The 19,858-nt window shown below is 37.3% G+C and overlaps 1 protein-coding gene across 3 annotated transcripts in view; it reads left to right on the top strand.

Annotated features, from left to right (window-relative positions):
• The first annotated feature begins 3,935 nt into the window (after positions 1 to 3,935).
• The window catches only part of LOC117294874 (alpha-1,6-mannosyl-glycoprotein 2-beta-N-acetylglucosaminyltransferase-like), a 31,953-nt gene continuing 16,030 nt past the window's right edge, over positions 3,936 to 19,858 (top strand). Inside the window, exons 1-3 of one of the 3 annotated variants that reach the window (XM_033777420.1) lie at positions 3,936 to 3,989; positions 17,058 to 17,710; positions 18,218 to 18,315. In XM_033777420.1, the coding sequence (XP_033633311.1) occupies positions 17,147 to 17,710; positions 18,218 to 18,315 (662 nt within the window). In that variant the 5' untranslated portion in view covers positions 3,936 to 3,989; positions 17,058 to 17,146. Of the gene's footprint in view, positions 3,990 to 4,151; positions 4,323 to 16,543; positions 16,636 to 17,057; positions 17,711 to 18,217; positions 18,316 to 19,858 lie in introns of those variants that run through there. The other 2 variants (XM_033777418.1, XM_033777419.1) reach the window with 2 other exon arrangements.

Here is a 19,858-nt window from a genome sequence, read left to right as displayed (position 1 = left end):
TGGTATCTTGTACACAAGGTGGTGGTATCTTGTACACAAGGTGGTGGTATCTTGTACACAAGGTGGTGGTATCTTGTACACAAGGTGGTGGTATCTTGTACACAAGGTGGTGGTATCTTGTACACAAGGTGGTGGTATCTTGTACACAAGGTGGTGGTATCTTGTACACAAGGTGGTGTTATCTTGTACACAAGGTGGTGGTATCTTGTACACAAGGTGGTGGTATCTTGTGACGTGAGGGCCATGTCACACCAGGTAATGGAACAGTTCCAGGCAATCTCCATGACAAATCATATTTTTGGGATCGTATAAAATTGTTTGGAACATTACTCACATGCTATCAAAGTGGTACTTTTTAGTCTGTACTGCAAATGGTTGCCTCCAAGTTGCGTTCAAAAGTTGCCTTGTGTGACACGGCCCTGACATTGACATGGTTGTAATAGCTGTAAATATCAAAGTCACATTTAGACGAAGCCAATCAGGCTAACCACTCATCTTAAAACAGTGCTCTTTCAGGAGCTGTGAGGATAATGAGATGCTCAAATGATAATGAGATGCTCAAATGATAATTTATTCAGAGATGTCAGTACTATAACCCTTTTGTAGACCGTTTATTTCTGTAGAATCAGCACCAAGCGCCCAGACATCGCTAAGTAATATTGTTCAAATTGCTTTAAGTAAAAAATATCAACAAAAATGAAGTGAAAATCATATTTATTATTTTTGGTAATTGGGGCGTTATGTTAACATAGGAAACTAAGGAAACGTTCATGTTTTATCCGATCATGACCTTTACTCTGACCTCTATATGTGAGTGTGTGAATGAAGAAGGTCAAATCTTGCGGCTTTTGGGTTTTTTGGTACAAGCTTCTTGTGATCATTATGGTCTCTAAAGGGTTAAGATGGGGGTTCAAGAAACAGGTAGCATCTTAAAACAGACATCAGTGTATTCATTGTGGTTTGTATTATACTATTAATGATTTCCAACCTGTAAAGGAACAATGTATAAATTCCCTTTTTTGTGTCTAGATGTTAGATAAGCTTAAAATGTTGTTACATGGATCCACTGCCAGCAAGTTATTCAAAGAAACAAATATACCAATGTATTGTGCCCTGTTCAAGGAAGCAAAATAATAATACCGTATCCAGTACTCTGTTCTTTGTATTTTTTTTATTGGGCGCATTAGGTTAAAACCTTTCGGAAACTACTTGCTGGCAATGTTCTATGACTAATAACAAATTGTTATGAAAGTTTGGTCACCTTTAATTAGGTAGTTAATGGCCTGACGTTTCGACCCTAGCAGAGTCTTTCTAGCAGAGCCTTCGAGAAAGACTCTGCTAGGGTCGAAACGTCAGGCCATTAACTATTTTTTGCATTTATACTCTCGGTCCATTTGGTTGGTAAGTTGTTTGCAACAGCTAATTCTATTTTCTCTTTAATTATGTACTTAGACTAAGTTTGTAGGTTTGTAAATCCCTAAGAAACTCTGGATGGTAATTGTAGTCATTGAGTTTCAGCACAGAGGGTGAAAGGAACTTTGATTGTAAAACCAACTTGTGAAATTGCTAAACAAGTGCTAAATATTTCTGAGTAATTCGTTTAATGATGAACAGTTGAGCAACCTCCATTTTCTAAATACAGCAAAACCTGTAATAATAGTACTGATTTCTTTTGATGTAATTGATGGTTTAATTTGATGAATGTGTAGATTGTCTTTTTTTTTATTTGTAGCTTATCTGTTGTTTTGTTATAAATATTTACAGGAACACTGTCATGGAGCACTTATATGAAGGTCAATCAGCTAATCAAAAAATTAATTTTTTTCAATTTCTCAAATTTGTCGATATAGATGAGATATTCTGTCATCAGAATTGTTCACTTCGCAATGACTTTTTGACAAAATCGAAGTAAACTTGCAGTCTTTTGTTTTGTGTTTTGGATGATTGTTTGTGAGATTTCAATATTTTGGGAAAAACACAACCTTATGTAATGTCAAAAGGAAAATTTGAAGGATCTGTGGGTTTAGGTACTTACTGTTGGGTCTAAATTTTAATTATAAATTTCTCGACTGGTTTGTTTGCTCGTCACTTCCATGACATTGACAAAAAAAGAGTGGATGCTTCATGACAGTGGTCTTAACTGGTCTCCAATTTTAAAAGACGAAACATGAAAATTAAGCAACAAAGCCACAACAAAGCTAAAAGCTAAAGTGTTGCAGGACCATACTGAATAACAAAGACATGTGATGTTGAGAAACAATTTGTATAAACTCGTCAGTTTTTTGTCGAGAAGAAAACTGTAGAGTAATATTTGCAGTTATATAGGAGTTCTATGAATTGTAAACCTAGGTACACGAAGTCAAATACAAAATAAGTTTGGAGACCACTTCGTTTCATTTCACCTTGATTTAAAACTTTCGTCCATTAATTAATAGCTGTTTTATGTTGTATATAATGGTACATGTACTTAAAATTTAACAGCACTAAAATACTTGAACAAAGTATGTTGACTTGTATTATTTACAGACTTTAAGCTTCTAAGTTATTCAGGATTTGAATCAGACGGGATATTCTTTGCGGCAATGATGATGACAAATATATTCAAGTCACATTTTATCTAATGTAATGTCTCTGACTGAGTTATTATTTCTTTGAAATATTTTTATGTTTTGTTTAAAAATTACACAAAATTCACAAGGGGTAAAGTCCAGCAGTTTAATCAAATTTGTTTGTTATTTACACAAACACTTGTATTAAATGACTTCTGGCCTCGATTCTTCACATTGAGCTAACCAGTCCTTGGGGAAATAATTTATAATGCTGTCCCTGTGTGTATATAAATGCTTAAAAAACTGCTAACAAACTTCTTAGCAACATTTCAGCAGAAAACCAAGCATAAGTGGCACTGTAATGACACGGCATAAATAAATAAAGCAATATTTTGGTTATTTAATCTTTTTGTTTAGTTATTATTATAATAAATAATAATAGATAAAGCTTATAAAGCGCCTAACATTCATGGCTGATCCCCAAGGCCCTGTACAAATTAAAATAGCTCAGAACAAGAGGCAGAATTAACCAAAGAGCATAAAAGATTTCTAAAAATATAAACCACAAAAATTTACCACCCATAATTAAAACCACACACTACAATATTTAAAAAGTTATGAAAAACAATACTACAAAAATATTAGTTACAGTTACAAATCCAATACTTATAAAAAAAAAGTGTGCAGCGGAAATAGACGTTAGCAATTATATCAGGGGTCGACCTCATCACAGAGTCAGGACCAGTTTAGGACCAGTCCTACACTATATGAGACGACTAAAGCGTACGACTAGTTACAAGTTAGGACGAGTAACTTCTCTGTACTTACTCTATTGGAGGTAGAACTTGTCCTAACTTGAGATAAGACTAGCCCTCTCCCAAGTTCAGTTTGTCTCTTGTAATTAGAGGTTTTAAGTGACTAAGAGAAAAGAGACAGAACATAATATTCAGGCATGTTAAGAAAATACTTTTTTTTTATGAAAAAAGAGGGCTTCATTCTCTTTATATAGTTTAGTTTGTCAAACTATTGGGATACACTGGTTCTTGTATTTTCTTCCATTTATGTATCTTTTAGCCCACCTTGTTGAGCTGTAAATGGCTCCGCTTTTAACATCGGTCTCATCACTGTTAAAAGCGGAGCCATTTACAGCTCAACAAGGTGGGCTATGTATCTTCATACCGAATGAAAAAAATAATACAGGACAAAACAAGGGCCAGTTTCCTAGAGAGAAACATAACAACTTGCTAAACACAAACTAGAATTGCTTTAGCAGAAACATGCTACCAATGAAAATTCCACTGAGTTTGCATTGTTATGGCTGGTGTCCCACTCATTCTTTGCTTAACAAAGACATATATTTTTTCAAACATAATTTTCTGCTGAACCAGCTTTGTGAAATCATTTGGCCCAGAAAGGGAATGTCCTCCAATATTTCTAACGGTGAGTGCCTAGCGCTTGAGGGCGCACTAAACAGTTGATGCTAGATTTATTGAATGGGTACCAGTTTATGTGTAATCTTCATGACAAAATCGTACTACCAGTTGAGACACAACCCGTTGTTCGGGAGGCACATCCCACATACACAATCATGTGTGCAGTCAATGCACTGCGGCCGAGCGACACCGAACGACCGTGCAACACTTTTATTAAGAGAAGAACCAACAACTTCTTCAGGAAAACCCCAAATTTACTTGCAACTTTGTCAATGATGATGTCAACTGAAAATGAACAATAAACAATGGCAACATGGGCCCAATTTAAAGACATTTCATGGTAAGTTATACTTAATTTTGGGGTAAAAATGGCATGGACTAAAACTTAAAAGTTAAAACTAACGACTAACTAAACAAAAATTAACAAAAAGTAAAATTAACGACGTGTTGACATTTTATTTTTATGTTCGTGTCACCATGTGTTACTGTCACATTTAATTGCTTAGCAGGACATTTCTTCCTTGATAAAATACAGGAGAACCAACCCAATTTCCATTTGTGCATAATTGCTTGTTACTGGTATTCAGCTGTCAACGTCATGCTCATGGCTGTTGTTTCCATTTTGTGCATAATTGCTTGTTACTGGTATTCAGCTGTCAACGTCATGCTCATGGCTGTTGTTTCCATTTGTGCATAATTGGGGTTCCCATAATTGCTTGTTACTGGTATTCAGCTGTCAATGTCATACTCATGGCTGTTGTTTGCTTATAATAAATTCTGAAAATCATGTGGAAATTTGGTTGGTAAATCCTTTTTTTTATCAATCAAGGCAAGGCAAAATAAAGGCCATTTCAATCATACTCATAGAGCTGCTTAACGGCCGATTTTGTGCTTTCACTGCATGATTTCCATTTCGTAGCGCTGCTAGCTGTCATGCGTCTTGACCATCGTTAGTAGTTGCGATAACATAACCCTTCTCCCGACACCGTCGCAAGGCCTGAAGGTTTACAAGATGGATTTTTGACACCCAGTTCAATCAGGGGGAAATGGATGTCAGACAACTCGTCCATCGGACAACTCGATGGTAAGACAACTCGACGGTTAGGACAACTCGACGGTTGAGACAGCTCGACCATTCGGACAACTCGACGGTTCAGACAACTCAAATTGAGACACGGATGGCCAAGAAAAGTCGACGGTTAAACGGACCTCCGTTACTGACATGTAACACGAATTTCGAGAATCCTAACCCAACCCTAATCCTAACTTTAACCCTAACCCTAATCCTAACCCTACCCCCCCCTCCCCCTCCCCCTTCCCGGCCCCATGCACGCCCCATGCTGAGTCCCCCGTCACGGCCATCCGTGAAAGGCTTTTGAGTCACATTGGTTGGTTCACTTTTATTTATCTTGGCCATCTTAGAATGGGCTTGTCCTGTCTGTTTTTATAATTGTCTTGCTTTGATTTGCCAAGTGGGGAACATTCTGTTTGAATTCCATCATTGGTTTACTATTGATAGGTGTCACATGTTTTTTAAGTTTACATTTGTTGTTTCTTATACTGTTATATTTTTTCGGTCATGTTGTATCCTGTTTGTTGAAATCTTGGCCAAATAAATATATTATATTATAATAATATTATAATAATCCGTCGACTTTTCTTGGTCCTAAGTCGAGTTGTCTGATAGTTTGAAAAAAACGTCCTTTGAGTTGTCTGAACAGTCTAGCTATCTCAACAGTTGAGTTGTCCGTACGGTCTAGTGGTCCAATGGACGAGTTGTCTGAACACAGGGAAATGGTCCAACACGTAGAATTTTGACTGCTAATCACCAGATTTGCCCCATTTTTACCACTTTCAAAAATCATGGACATAAATTATATTAAATTGTCCAGGCCTACTCGTGGAACTACATGTATGGGGTTTGAGTGGCTATCGTCTCCCGTTAACGGGAGACGAGGTTCGTTCGGCTATCGTCTCCCGTAGCGGGAGACGAGGTTCGTTCGGCTATCGTCTCCTGTAGCGGGAGACGATTGCCGAACGAACCTCATAGTTCTAGGAGTAGTCCTGGCCCACCCTCATTATTATTTGTAAAAAAAATTTTGAGCTTCTTGAGTAAATATTTTCCTTTTAAATTATCGTCGCCGCAATGAAACTCTGAAAGGCAACAATTAGTTCCTTGATTTGATGTTGTCATATGAGAAAATTGAGTCGGCACTCCATAAACATTGGGAGAAAACTCAATAAAACATTGGGAGAAAACTCAATAAAACATTGGGAGAAAACTCAATAAAACATTGGGAGAAAAAAACAAACTATCTGCGCAGGGTGCAAAAAGTACAGTTTTGGTTCAGAATGTTTTAATTATTGTAAAATGAAACAAGTAGTATATTTTTGTGAGTTTTTCATCCATCATCCTCAATCCAACACTTGATCAAACACCATCGGCCGTCATCAAAAGATTTAACCAAATATTATCAAAATTCCTCCATTTATTATTCATGTACTGTATGTACATGTACAGGGTACCGGTCACTTTGGCATCTTGCAAACTCGGCACCCACAACCTCGGCATCTTGCAAACTCGGCACCCACAACCTCGGCATCTTGCAAACTCGGCACCCACAACCTCGGCATCTTGCAAACTCGGCACCCACAACCTTGATTCTGTTATAAAGTTATTAGTAAAAACATTGCAAATGTTATTGGAATATGATTATCGTAAAAACAAACAAAAAATGAGCACTGGAAGGACTGTGCACACCAAACGATCTAGTGGCGTGTGCGTGCCGTCCATATCACGCACAAAACGGAGCCCTCGGGGAAATTATCCGGCCAGTGCCTTTCGGCAAATCACACTCTGTTAAGAGGCAAAAATCCATTGAAAATTATTAACCTAACTAAAAAAAACCTTATTAAAATTGTTCAGAGCCAAAATCATAAGAAAATGGCACCGCACTTTCAACGACGTGCACTGAGCCTACTTGTTGACTAAACATGGCACATGCGGGCCACACCGGACGGTAAACTTCCGGGGGCCCAAATGTTCTCGAAAGTTTGGAATTTTCATCACCCATAGAATTAGTGATAGTTTACAAAGCTACTATTAAAACTACCAAACCATTTTTTATTGTGTAAAACACGCACGTTACATTGTTTGTAATGACATAACTCTTCGAGGTGATATTAATTTTTCGCTTGGTGCCGAGTTTGTTAGTCAAAAAAAGGCCGGTGCCGAGTTTGTATGGTGCCGACTTTCTTGGTGCCGAGTGGGTGCCGAGTGTGCAAGGTGCCGAATTTGCAAGGTGCCGACTTTGCGAGGTGCCGAAGTGTCCGGTATTCCATGTACATATATTTGGTTTGCGGTAACACCATGTGTGTATCTACATTGTACTTGCAAGGTAGAGTTTGTTCTTAGAGAACTGTCTTGCATTTATTCTACTGCCGCGGAGTAGATAATATGGGGTTCGGGAGACTTCTCAGTTCCGACGATGACTAGAGCAAGCTAGTCGAAACGTTGAGACCAATTCAGAACTGACTCTGCGGCAGTACAGTTAAAGTAGTACCGGTAGTCCAAGTCTATTTTCTATACCATCCGCCCGGGTAATAGTTAAAAGCAGGACAGTTCTTTTCAGAACTGAGAAGTCTCCCGAATCCCCTATTATCTACTCCGCGGCAGTAGAATAACAGACAGTTCTCTAAGAACAAACTCTACCTGGCAAGTAGATACCCACATGGTCTTACCGCAAACCAAACATATATACCTCACCATGCAATGCCTCAAATCCTATGTACATGTACATGTACGTTGTAGTTTTAAAAGTCATTTTCAACAGATCCTTCAGTAGGACTATTCTAAATCATACAAGTAAATTTTAATTCAATGACCCAATGCCGAAAATGACTATAAAATATATACTTGAACCTCAGGGTGTTATAACAGAAAAAATCAAGCCAGCAAATTTTTAAAATGCAACAGCCGGAGAATTTGTGAATGATAATACAGTGGAGTGGAGATTACTTTAGAAGATGCTGAATGTTTAAGAATGTGTTGCTACTCCCCATGGAAACAGGAGTCATTCCATGTCAGACCAATGCACTTTTTTACCTCATGTCTTCCGATTTTGATAAAAATTGCTGTGCTTGTAGGTCCTAATGAGCAATGAATGCACACCAATTTTCAGCCCGATCGGACTTTCCATGTTGTCAGGGCAGAAACCACTAACGAAACAAAATTCTTTCCAAGATGGTAAAAAAAAAATGTCACCATGCTGCAACTCTGACTTCATCGGAAGGTTAGCATGCCTTTTCGTGTGCTCTACGGTTAAATGGAAATCAAATTGTTCTTGAGGATTTCTCAGAAAGTTACTATGCATTAATTTGTTCAAGATTCATCACAGGGGGTTAAAGTAAGACTGCATAAGTTTGTGATCTACTGAAGAAAGGCATTCGACAGCTTCTCCATCTCAACCTTGATGTAATCTCTAACTGGGATCACTAATAATCACAGTGGTGCACCCGAAAGAGGGGGGGTGGGGGACGATGGGTCTGGGGGATTGATCCCAGCCCCTCCAAGGTAATCAATTTGTTTGTTTGATTTGTTTTGATTTTTTTGTTTTACAATCTTCGAAAGAAATTTTGGGGGAAAATATGGCCCACCCCCCAAAAATAATAAATCCTGGGTGTGTCACTGCTGATAGTTTAAATTCTGATTCTGGTTAAACCACATCAGCCCTCAACAAGAAACAAATCGCAAACCATGAACACTTTAAGTAACTTTAGAAACAGAAGAGTGAGGTTTGTTGGTGGATTTATTATGTAAAGTATATAAATTGACTAGTTTGTGACCTAACAACTGTACAAAATGGTAATAAAATTGTAAATTTTGAAGAGCCCAGTTGTTTCTTGGTTGGTTGTGATAGAGGAAAACATGTTCTATCAAGTGATTTTTATTTTGTTGATTTTTGGAATGATGCATTGTTTCACAAATTGGGTCAAAGGTCACGATAACATATTAAAGATCATGGTACTTGTACAAAAATAGTCATAAAGTTGTAAATTTTGAAGAGCCGAACTGTTTCTTAGTGGATTCTGATAGAGGAAGACATGCTCTATCAAGAGATTTTTATTTCATTGATTTTTGGAATGATACATTATTTCAAAAACTGGGTCAAAGGTCACGATAACGTATTAAAGATTACAGTGACCTACATTTCAGAAAATTTATTTTTGACAAAAGAACTGATTTGAACATGCAATTCTCATCATTTTGATACCAAATTTGCATATATGTGATGAGAATTGACATTGTTATGACATATTTTTACCAAAAAGGTGGTATTTTACCCTAAAAATGTCAGATTTTAGTGGTTTCTGCCCTGACCTCATGGTAAGTCCGATCGGGCTAAAAATTGCTGTGCATTCATTGCTCATAAGGACCTACAATCACAGCAATTTTTATCAAAATCGGAAGACATGAGGTAAAAAAGTGCGTTGGTCTGATATGGAATGACCCACAGACAAATTGAGATGCATTGTGCTTGCAGTATTCTAGTTAAATGCATCAGACATGTCAGAGAGAGTGTTAGAATATTTAAGTTGGAAGGCTCAAGGAATTATGACTAAGAGTCAGAGTCTGACTCAAGTCGGGACTCAAGTAACCAATCAAAATGGCCTTGACTTTTTGACCTTTGGACTCCTAAAGAAACATTCCACCTGTGAGTGTAAATATTGTATCCTTGGCTGTTAAAATCCAACAAATATCACTACGGAGAAGTAAGTTATGAACTGATAATTTTTTCTCAGAATGAAGTCTTTAGCTGTTTTGGATGCACTGGAATTGAGATGTATCAAACACAATGGCAATCAACATTTTAATAGGATAGGAGGTTAAAGACCTGTGCCCCCAATCAGACGATGACTATATCCAGGGGTTCTATTGAAAAATGAGGACATTACAAAAGTGTGGGGGGGGGGGATAATTGTGGCTGTACCCCCTTGATGCATTATTTAAACATTCATGACATTGTAGTATACGTTATGTGATTCTAGTACTATAAAAACTGCTGTCCTTACATTTTGGTACAATCTGTGAATAGACGTGCCTAGCATTAGTTTATCAAAGAGCTGATATTTCCGTCAAGCATCTCAAGCAGACAGGTTGCAGTCGAAGGTCTTTTAATTTGAACCTATTTTACTTACTTTTGATTTCTGTTTTAAAGTGTCTTTTAATCTCAATCCTCGAAAAAAGAAAAACAAAAAAAACAAAAAAACAAAGAAGCCTATGGTGTCTTTCTCTTTGAAAATAATTTTGATGGTCCGTGTAATAATAGATTTAACTACAGTTATTAATATGATATTTTTACCAAGGGCCTGTTTGGAAAGCAGTGCTGTGTGCTGAGTGGAGTGGAGCTAAATTAAATAAAGATGTTCAAGTAAATCAAACCAAAATTAAAATCAAATAGTATCAGCAGGATCATGCTTGTTTGTAGTATGTATGTACAAAAAAACAATGTACTGTATGCGGAACCTCAAACAAAGTTTTTTTCTACAGAGATCAAATTTTTGCCGAAAACCGATAAAGGAAGTGTATTGTTATTAAATTTGTTTTTCCTCCGTTATTAGTTTCCCCAATCATGTTTTTTTTTTTTTTTACCTTGTTTGTCATAGCTTTGGATATTTGTTCAGAATTGTGGCTTTAATGTCCTCAAACCAAAAGGTGCAAGCGACAAATTCTGAAAAACAAAAATTGGCTGTGGTCATGAAGAAGTGGCGAGTAATTATATGATTTGAGGCAGTGGTGACGTCTAGTAATTGTTTCATTTTTTATTTTCGATTGAGATGTCAGACTAAGAACCCTTTTGTTTGTAGATGTTTACTTGAAATTCAATCCTTGAGTTTTGACCCTTGGGTTATTTTGTATGACAGCGGAGTAACAGTATTCAATTTAATTTCCTGACACTTCACATGATTTTTATTTCAACAACTGCTACTGGATATGCCATATCATCCATATTGAAGGAAGTACAACAGTTTCCATTTAAATTGCACATTATTAGAAGTTGTAGATTTCATTTCAGGACAGGAAAGAAATTATTTTCTTGTACATGTAGCTTTTCAGTAACTTCTGCAGAAAGTTTCCTTGAAATAACCACTTTTCCATGCTCAGATGTAATGTGTACATTATGGAAACATTTCCTTTATTACATGTACAGTATGTTGAATCTTTACCACCTGGATTGTTGTACAAAATCAACAAAAATGTTCAGTCAACAATATGGGGGGATCTACAATATTGGCAACACTGCTGAGTACTATATACGTGTTGTATTACTCATGTAATGGGTAGAATACTTGGTTTGAAAACAGTGTGCCCAAGACTGGCACCTCATGGGAATCTGCCAATGGATAATCTGAAAACAGTGTGCCCAAGACTGGCACCTCATGGGAATCTGCCAATGGATAATCTGAAAACAGTGTGCCCAAGACTGGCACCTCATGGGAATCTGCCAATGGATAATCTGAAAACAGTGTGCCCAAGACTGGCACCTCATGGGAATCTGCCAATGGATAATCTGAAAACAGTGTGCCCAAGACTGGCACCTCATGGGAATCTGCCAATGGATAATCTGAAAACAGTGTGCCCAAGACTGGCACCTCATGGGAATCTGCCAATGGATAATCTGAAAACAGTGTGCCCAAGACTGGCACCTCATGGGAATCTGCCAATGGATAATCTGAAAACAGTGTGCCCAAGACTGGCACCTCATGGGAATCTGCCAATGGATAATCTGAAAACAGTGTGCCCAAGACTGGCACCTCATGGGAATCTGCCAATGGATAATCTGAAAACAGTGTGCCCAAGACTGGCACCTCATGGGAATCTGCCAATGGATAATCTGAAAACAGTGTGCCCAAGACTGGCACCTCATGTAATAATCTAAAGTGCCTATTGTGAAGCTTTTAAAAGGGAAGGCATAATTGATATTTGATAATACTTGGCAATTTAAGTGCTGATCACACCCAAGGGCAGAGCTAAGTGCTAATGTTTCCCCCCTACAAGGCATGCATTAGCAATGTTTGAAATATAAGACCCATAATTATTTAAAGGCATTACTATTGGTAATTACTCAAAATAATGTTTAGCATAAAACCTCACTTGGTAACGAGTGGGGAGAGGTTGATAGTATAACACTTTGTGACTTACAGCTCCCTCTAAAGTGAAGTAGTTTTCAAGAAAGAAGTAATTTTCCAGGAATTCATATTAAAAGCATCTGAAAGCACGCAACTTCGTGTGACATGGGTGTTTTTTCTTTCATTATTATCTCACAACTTCAGGTGACCAATGAGCTCAAATTTTCACAGGTTTGTTATTTTATGCATATGTTGAGATACACCAAGTAAGAAGACTGGTCTTTGACAATTACCAATAGTGTCCACTGTCTTTAAATGAGAAAACAGAATTGTTGCAAACTATTACCAACCAAATGGCAAGCTTCATATTTATTGTATAAAACAGCAAACAAATTGGTTAATGGCCTGACATTTTGACCTTAGCAGAGTTTTTCTCAAAGGCCAAGTCAGAAAGCTATAAACCATTTGTTTACATACTTTGTAGCTCCATGGAACAATCTTCAAATTGCTGTGGAGCATTCTGTAAAACCTTACTAGAAAGCACGAGGGCAAACCCCTTCTCTAAAGGACAAGTGTACTGGGTTCCTTTACTTGCAGTTGCAGTCCATAACCATAGAACATGGATGGTACAAATGGCTTGAAGTCCAATCTGAAGGATGAAGCAATTACAGTCAAGTGTCTTGCTCAAGGACACAAGCATCAAGACCTGACTTAACCTCAGCTGATCAGAAACACCAGAGCTTTAATCCAGTGCCAAATATACCCGGTAATAATCTGAAATCATGTACAAATAATGGCTGTATGGGAAATAATTCCTTGGTCTGGAGTGATTTTGAAATTATTGCTTGGTCTGGAATGATTTTGATTTTGAAATACTTTTTAGAATGTTTTGTTTTGTATGTTGCAAAACGCTTTAGTTCCTGACCTGCGTCTTTTGTGGCCAATGAACTGAGGGAGGTGGTAAAGTTAAAATGGATGTTTGAAGCATATGTTACACAGACTGCAAACTGATAAGAAATCATTGCGTACTTACAATTGCACAATGATTATCCCTGCAGTGCACATCTCAATTAAAAGAACTCAGTAGTTATGATGTGTGTCTTTGCCGAGCGATTTAAGGAGCAACAGAGTCAAGCTCTGGTTTGTCTGATCAGCCGAGTGTGGGTTTTAGTCTCACTTGTTAAATACTTGTAGCCTTGAGCAAGAAACTTCACCATAATATTTACATTGTACTTTGTCCTTAAAATGGGACATTAAAGAGCCTAAATCCTTCAATATTCTCATTACCAAAGTTCAGGATGGAGAAGGATTTTGGCTTTTCACAGGAGGATTGAGAAGGGTTTGGGCTACAATGAGTTTTTGTTTAAAAGGACTTGGGCTAAGCGGCTGTTTTTACACTAAGAGGATTTAGAGCGTTTTAGGTCTTTTGCAGCCTGGTAAGGGCATCAAGATGAAGGGTAACTTTAAATGTTTCTTTCACTGTGGCAATCCGACAGTGAGATGGTGATATTGGCAAATAATTAGTGAGGGGTCAGACACTGACAGTAACAAGGTGATTCACTTTGTGGTTGAATACATACATGTAGTAGGCAGGAGACACAGGAAGAAAGTTCTATAAATAGTAAACTTGCGGGTACAACTTTTTTGTTGGAGTGTTTGCTCCTAATCTTAGTCTAACTGAAAACAGCTGGTTTGGTCTACTGAGTAACATTTGAAAAGCGATGTTTGGCCTTTTCTGGATGTTGCAATCACCGTGTGCTTTAGCTGTTGTCAAGATGTATTGGACATTGAACATGTTGAAGTTAAAGAGAATCTAAGGACAAAAAGATGAATATATGAATAATATGAATATTGTTTTATTGTCACTTGTAAAAAAAAAAATATTTGTACAGTAAAATGCGTTTTGGTTTTGCGTGTCTAAAAATTGTTATAAAAAAATACACAGTAAAAATTTACCCTTCATACAAAAATACATCAAATCTAGATGAAATATGAAATAAATATGAAAGAATGTAACCTTCACAATGTGACATTATAAACTGGCTTGGTACTTTGTCCTTTTAGGACAGGGCAGCTTTTCCTTTAGAGGCAGTGGACACTATTGGTAATTGTCAAAGACTAGCCTTCACAGTTGGTGTATCTCAACATATGCATAAAATAACAAACCTGTGAAAATTTGAGCTCAATCGGTCATCGAACTTGCGAGATAATACTGAAAGAAAAAAACACCCTTGTCATACGAAGTTGTGTGCATTTAGATGGTTGATTTCGAGACCTCAAGTTCTAAATCTGAGGTCTCGAAAACAAATTCGTGGAAAATTACTTCCTTCTCAAAAACTATGGCACTTCAGAGGGAGCCGTTTCTCACAATGTTTTATACCATCAACCTCTCCCCATTACTCGTCACCAAGAAAGGTTTTATGCTAATAATTATTTGGAGTAATTACCAATAGTGTCCACTGCCTTTTAATGTTTCTCTTCTTCTTGGACATTTTAAAGATACCAAGGTAATGACTGCTGACTGGTATTTTCCCTAAACATGTTAAAGTTGTTCAATTACAATTGTCCTCTCCCTAAAATCTTTTAAACAAATATTATAAACCAAGAAATATCTTGTTCAAAATGATTCTGGTTGAATGTAGTTCTGAGTTACAAGTGCTATTTGTACGCACTTATTAAAGACAGTGGACACTATTGGTAATTTTCAAAGACCAGTCTTCTCACTTGATGTATATCAACATATGCATAAAATAACAAACCTGTGAAAATTTGAGCTCGATTGGTCGTCGGAGATGCGAGATAACTATGAAAGAAAAAACACCCTTGCCACACGAAGTTGTGTGCTTTTAGATGCTTGATTTCGAGACCTCAAATTCTAAACTTGAGGTCTCGAAATCAAATTCGTGGAAAATTACTTCTTTCTCGAAAACTACGTCACTTCAGAGGGAGCCGTTTCTCACAATGTTTTATACTATCAACCTCTCCCCATTACTCGTTACCAAGTAAGGTTTTATGCTAATAATTATTTTTGACTAATTACTAATAGTGTCCACTGCCTTTAAGCTGTGATCGTTTTGATTGACAGTCTGTGATGATGCCTGATACTACAGAACTATTTCATGTTTACATCTTAATAGCAAAATATTTAGACTGGACAAAGTGTTGTGCACACTGAATGGTAAATAATGAATTGCAATGGTTTACATACATGGTTGCAGCTGACAGTACATTATGTGTACAGCAATATTTGTGCAGCTAACAATTGACATAAGTAGACTTTCTAACCTTTACAAAGATACAAGTACAGTCATAGTTGTACATCATTTAAGCTACAGGGGTACACATGTCATTGAGGTCTCTACTTGATAAGCTTTGCTTTTTAGAGACCCTCACCACTTAATCTCCTCCTATTCTGTATATTTAAAGACACTGGACACTATTGGTCATTGTCAAAGACCAGTCTTCTCACTTGCTGTATCTCAGCATATGCATAAAATAACAAACCTGTGAAAATTTGAGCTCAATTGGTCGTTTTAGTTGTGAGATAATAATGCTAGAAAAAACACCCTTGTCAATGTCACACAGAGTTGTGTGCTTTCAAATGCTTGATTTCGAGACCTCAAATTCTCAATCTGAGGTCTCAAAATCAAATTCATGGAAAATAACTTCTTTCTCGAAAACTACGTATACATTACTTCAGAGGGAGCTGTTTCTCACACTGTTTTACACTACCACCCTCCCCATTACTCGTTACCAAGTAAGGTTTGTGCTAATAATTATTTTGAGTAAATACCAATAGTGTCTGTCCATTGCCTTTAACCATGTATTATTGTTTGATTGAGTGGATATAAAATACTGATTGATTGATTTACTTATGAATAAAAGTAGTAAGTGTTTTATAACTTGATTACCCAGGCGCATCAGGATGTACGTATTTCAGGGTTTGCAATACTAACTGGGTCACAGTCCAGTAGTTGCATCAGGATGTACGTATTTCAGGGTTTGCAATACTAGCTGGGTCACAGTCCAGTAGTTGCATCAGGATGTACGTATTTCAGGGTTTGCAATACTAGCTGGGTCACAGTCCAGTAGTTGCATCAGGATGTACGTATTTCAGGGTTTGCAATACTAACTGGGTCACGGTCCAGTAGTTGCAGCATTTAGTCAAGTACATTAGTACTTTCTCACATTGAAGTAACCGCCACCCCAACCAAAAATGGCCCCCCTGACTTGTGCTTTTCCAAACACATCCATGACAACGCAGCATTTCAATACAAACCTCTCCTAGAAGTTCAACATAACAAAGAAATATTTTGTTAACAATATTTCTGGCCTGTGGTGTTTCTGAGCTACAGAACTAGTAACTGTACTGTACATGTAGGCCTACTGTAGTGGAGGTTTCCTGGAACCTTAAGTTCAGCTATTAAATCAGCTACATACTTGTACAGACTTTAGAGGCAGAAATGTACTAAGATTAACTGAACAGCTGTGCATTGAATACAATTATAGTTAGCCAGGTGTATGTAAGTAAGCAGTTGGATGCATTAAATTTAGTTGGACTAATTTACCCAGGGGGGGAATGCATTTGTCTACATGTATGTGTTGTGGAATGAAATGATTGATTATTGGTGAACAATATATAGATTGGAAGTGGCTTCCATGTATGTACATTACTCTGAATAATAATGTCCTGTTAGAATTGGTTAGGTTAGTAAAATGACACCACCATGATTGCTTTTACAGACGTCGTTGTACAGTTGTTATAATGTTCATTGTAAGTAGATGTACAAACACTCTATGTATAATATGCAATTCGGTAAGTAATTACTTTGAGGAAGGTGTTATGAACACAAACTCAATGTGTTAGATTGAATGCAGTTAATGAGTCATTAGTTTCATGTGCCACTTACTAATTAACAATTTCTTCCTGATTCTTTATCTCCAGGATTTAGCCGGTGTCACTGAGGATCATCGGTAGGTGATGAGAGTGAAGTGTTTTCTCCACATCACGTACTAAAGAACCCTGACTTCATAATGAGGTTCCGGAGATTCCATAAAGTCATGATGGCTATGATATGCCTCGTAACATTCACCGTCTACAAGGTTTCAATGGATTTCAACACAGGGAACCAGGGAGATCACAACGCCATTCCAGAACAAATTCGTAACCCCATTCAACCGGAACCACCGGTACCCCATCCGCCCGAAGTTCCGGAAATCAAAGACGTTGAGAAAAAGGGGAACAGTGTCATTGTGCAATCTCCGATTGAAGTAGTAAAGAAAAACAAGGTTCTTAACGATGTGCCTCATAACCCTGTGAATGTCAGAACTAACAGGACAGGTGATAGTGAACGAATCAGGCAAGCTGCCTTAGACATTAACAGCAAGGAGGAGGTGCACAACCTCGCTCGGTTTCCATCGCGGTCCAATGAAAGCATAGTACTCCTAGTAATGGTGCATAAAAGACTGGAGTATTTACGATATCTCATTAACTCGTTACGTAAAGTGCGTGGTATTGGAGATGCGCTGATCATCTTTAGTCATGATTACTACGATGAGGAGATCAACGCTTTGATTAAAACTGTTGACTTTTGTCAGGTACAAATTATTTTTGTATTTTTTTCTGCTTTCACATTCCTCAACGCCCTCTTTCCCCTCTTTTCTTCCCAAATTATAGTTGTCCATGCACATATTATAGTACAAAAAGCGTTACAGACGGATGGACTTTGTTTGCAGAAGTTTTATTTGTTTATGATAAAAAAAAGAACATGTTCATAAACAACAAATCCTATTTGTTAATACTTCCCACTTGGCGTCACACAGTGTAAAGTAAGCCATCTGTAATAGTAATAATACATCATTTTGGAATGTGCAATTCTTGGGCGAAAGTACTGTTTGCGGCTTGTGAGAGTATCAAATTCCTTTCATGATTGGTTGATGAACCTTCTTGCTGTGTACCCAATTTCGAATGCTTGGCTAAACTCAAAGCCAAAACCTTAGTTGCTGATACTGATGGTGTTCAGTTTCAGGAACTACACGGATCTAATTGCATTTATGGTTTCATTTTGTTTCATTTATTCCAATCTTCCATCTGTTTTCTTGCAGTCTATGCAAGTTTTTTACCCGTATTTATTACAAGTCTACGAGAGTGAATTTCCGGGACTGGATCCTGGTGACTGCAAGCGAGATATGAAAAGAGATGAGTAAGTACATTTGGAATCCAGCTTAAATCAAAGTACAGAGTCTCAGAATGCTTTCAATTCCATGTGTATCCCAGATACCATTAGTATCATTCTGAGTGATATGAAAGTGAAGAAATACGATGGTGTAGTGATAAGACATCTGCCCTAGAATGGCAAAGGTTGAGGGTTGCAATCCCACTCGGTACGTATAGGTTTGTTCTTTCCCAGACATGCCAGAGGACTTTGGGTAAGTCCGGAGTCTACCAGTGCTTGACATACATGATGAAGAACACAAAATTAATGTTAAACAATGTATGTTACTAAAACGATCTTTAATCATGAACAAGAGCTGAATTTGTTGCCGGTCCATTCACTATCATAATCTATTTTGCTGTTCACTAAAGGCACATGCCAGTATTGGCACACAGGGTGAATAAGTGTAGACTTTTTGCATGCATACATGTGTGCAACTGTCTTTAAAGGCACTGTACACGTTTGGTAACTGTCAAAGACCAGTCTTCTCTCTGGGTGTATCCCATCATAAGCATAAAAATAACAAACCTGTGAAAATTTGGGCTCAATTGGTCATCGAAGTTGCGAGAAAATGATGAAAGAAAAAACACCCTTGTTGGACGAATTTGCGTGATTTTAGATAGGAATAAAAGACTTCTAGCTAGAAGTCTTTTAATATTTTAGTGAGAAATTACTTCTTTCTCAAAAACAACGTTGCTTCAGAGGGAGTCGTTTCCCACAATGTTTTATACTATCAACAGCTCACCAATGCTCGTTACCAAATCAGTTTTTAAATTAATATTTGTTTTGAGTAATTACCAAACGTGTACACAATACGTACCTTCCCTTTAATGCATGCTCTTTACGAAACAGCTGTGAAACTGTTGCACGGAAGTAATAAATTACATTATTATCACTATTTGTATTTTATGTACAATTCAATGCAATTTTTTGTGTGGCAGCAAGCTCGATTTTTAATAAACCACAAATAATAACATGTGTTAGCATCACTTACAAACACATGAAAAGATGGTGTACACATAATGCCACATGTTCCCAAGCTTAATAATGAGCATGTGCTAGTTGCTAGAGAAGTTTGAGTTATTTAGTAAAACATATGACTTGCTTTAAAGGAACACATTGCCTTGGATTGGGCAAGTTGGTCTTTGAAAAGCATTCCATAACCACTTGTTATAAAATGCATGAGGGTAGAAAGATGTTGTAAAAGTGGAATACAATGATCTACACAAATATGCTTCGAAATTGCGTGGTTTTCTTTTTACCTCGTCGACTAATACGGTCGGCCATTTATGGGAGTCAAATTTTTGACCCCCATAAATGGCCGACCGTGTTACATGTAGTTCGCGACGTAAAGGGAAAACCGTGTAACTTTGAGTGATACTTGTGTAAATCATTATATTCTACTTTTAAAACATCTTTCTAACCATGCAGTTCATAACAAACTTTTTCTAATGCTTTTTATAGACAAACTCGTCTGATCCAAGGCAACGTGTTCCTTTAATGCCCATGTACATAAATTAGCTCCCCTCAA

This window comes from Asterias rubens, chromosome 9, assembly GCF_902459465.1.
Source record: "Asterias rubens chromosome 9, eAstRub1.3, whole genome shotgun sequence".
NCBI classification, from domain to species: Eukaryota; Metazoa; Echinodermata; class Asteroidea; order Forcipulatida; family Asteriidae; genus Asterias; species Asterias rubens.
Note: the sequence above shows the minus strand (reverse complement) of the source record. Positions and strands in the feature narration are given on the sequence as shown.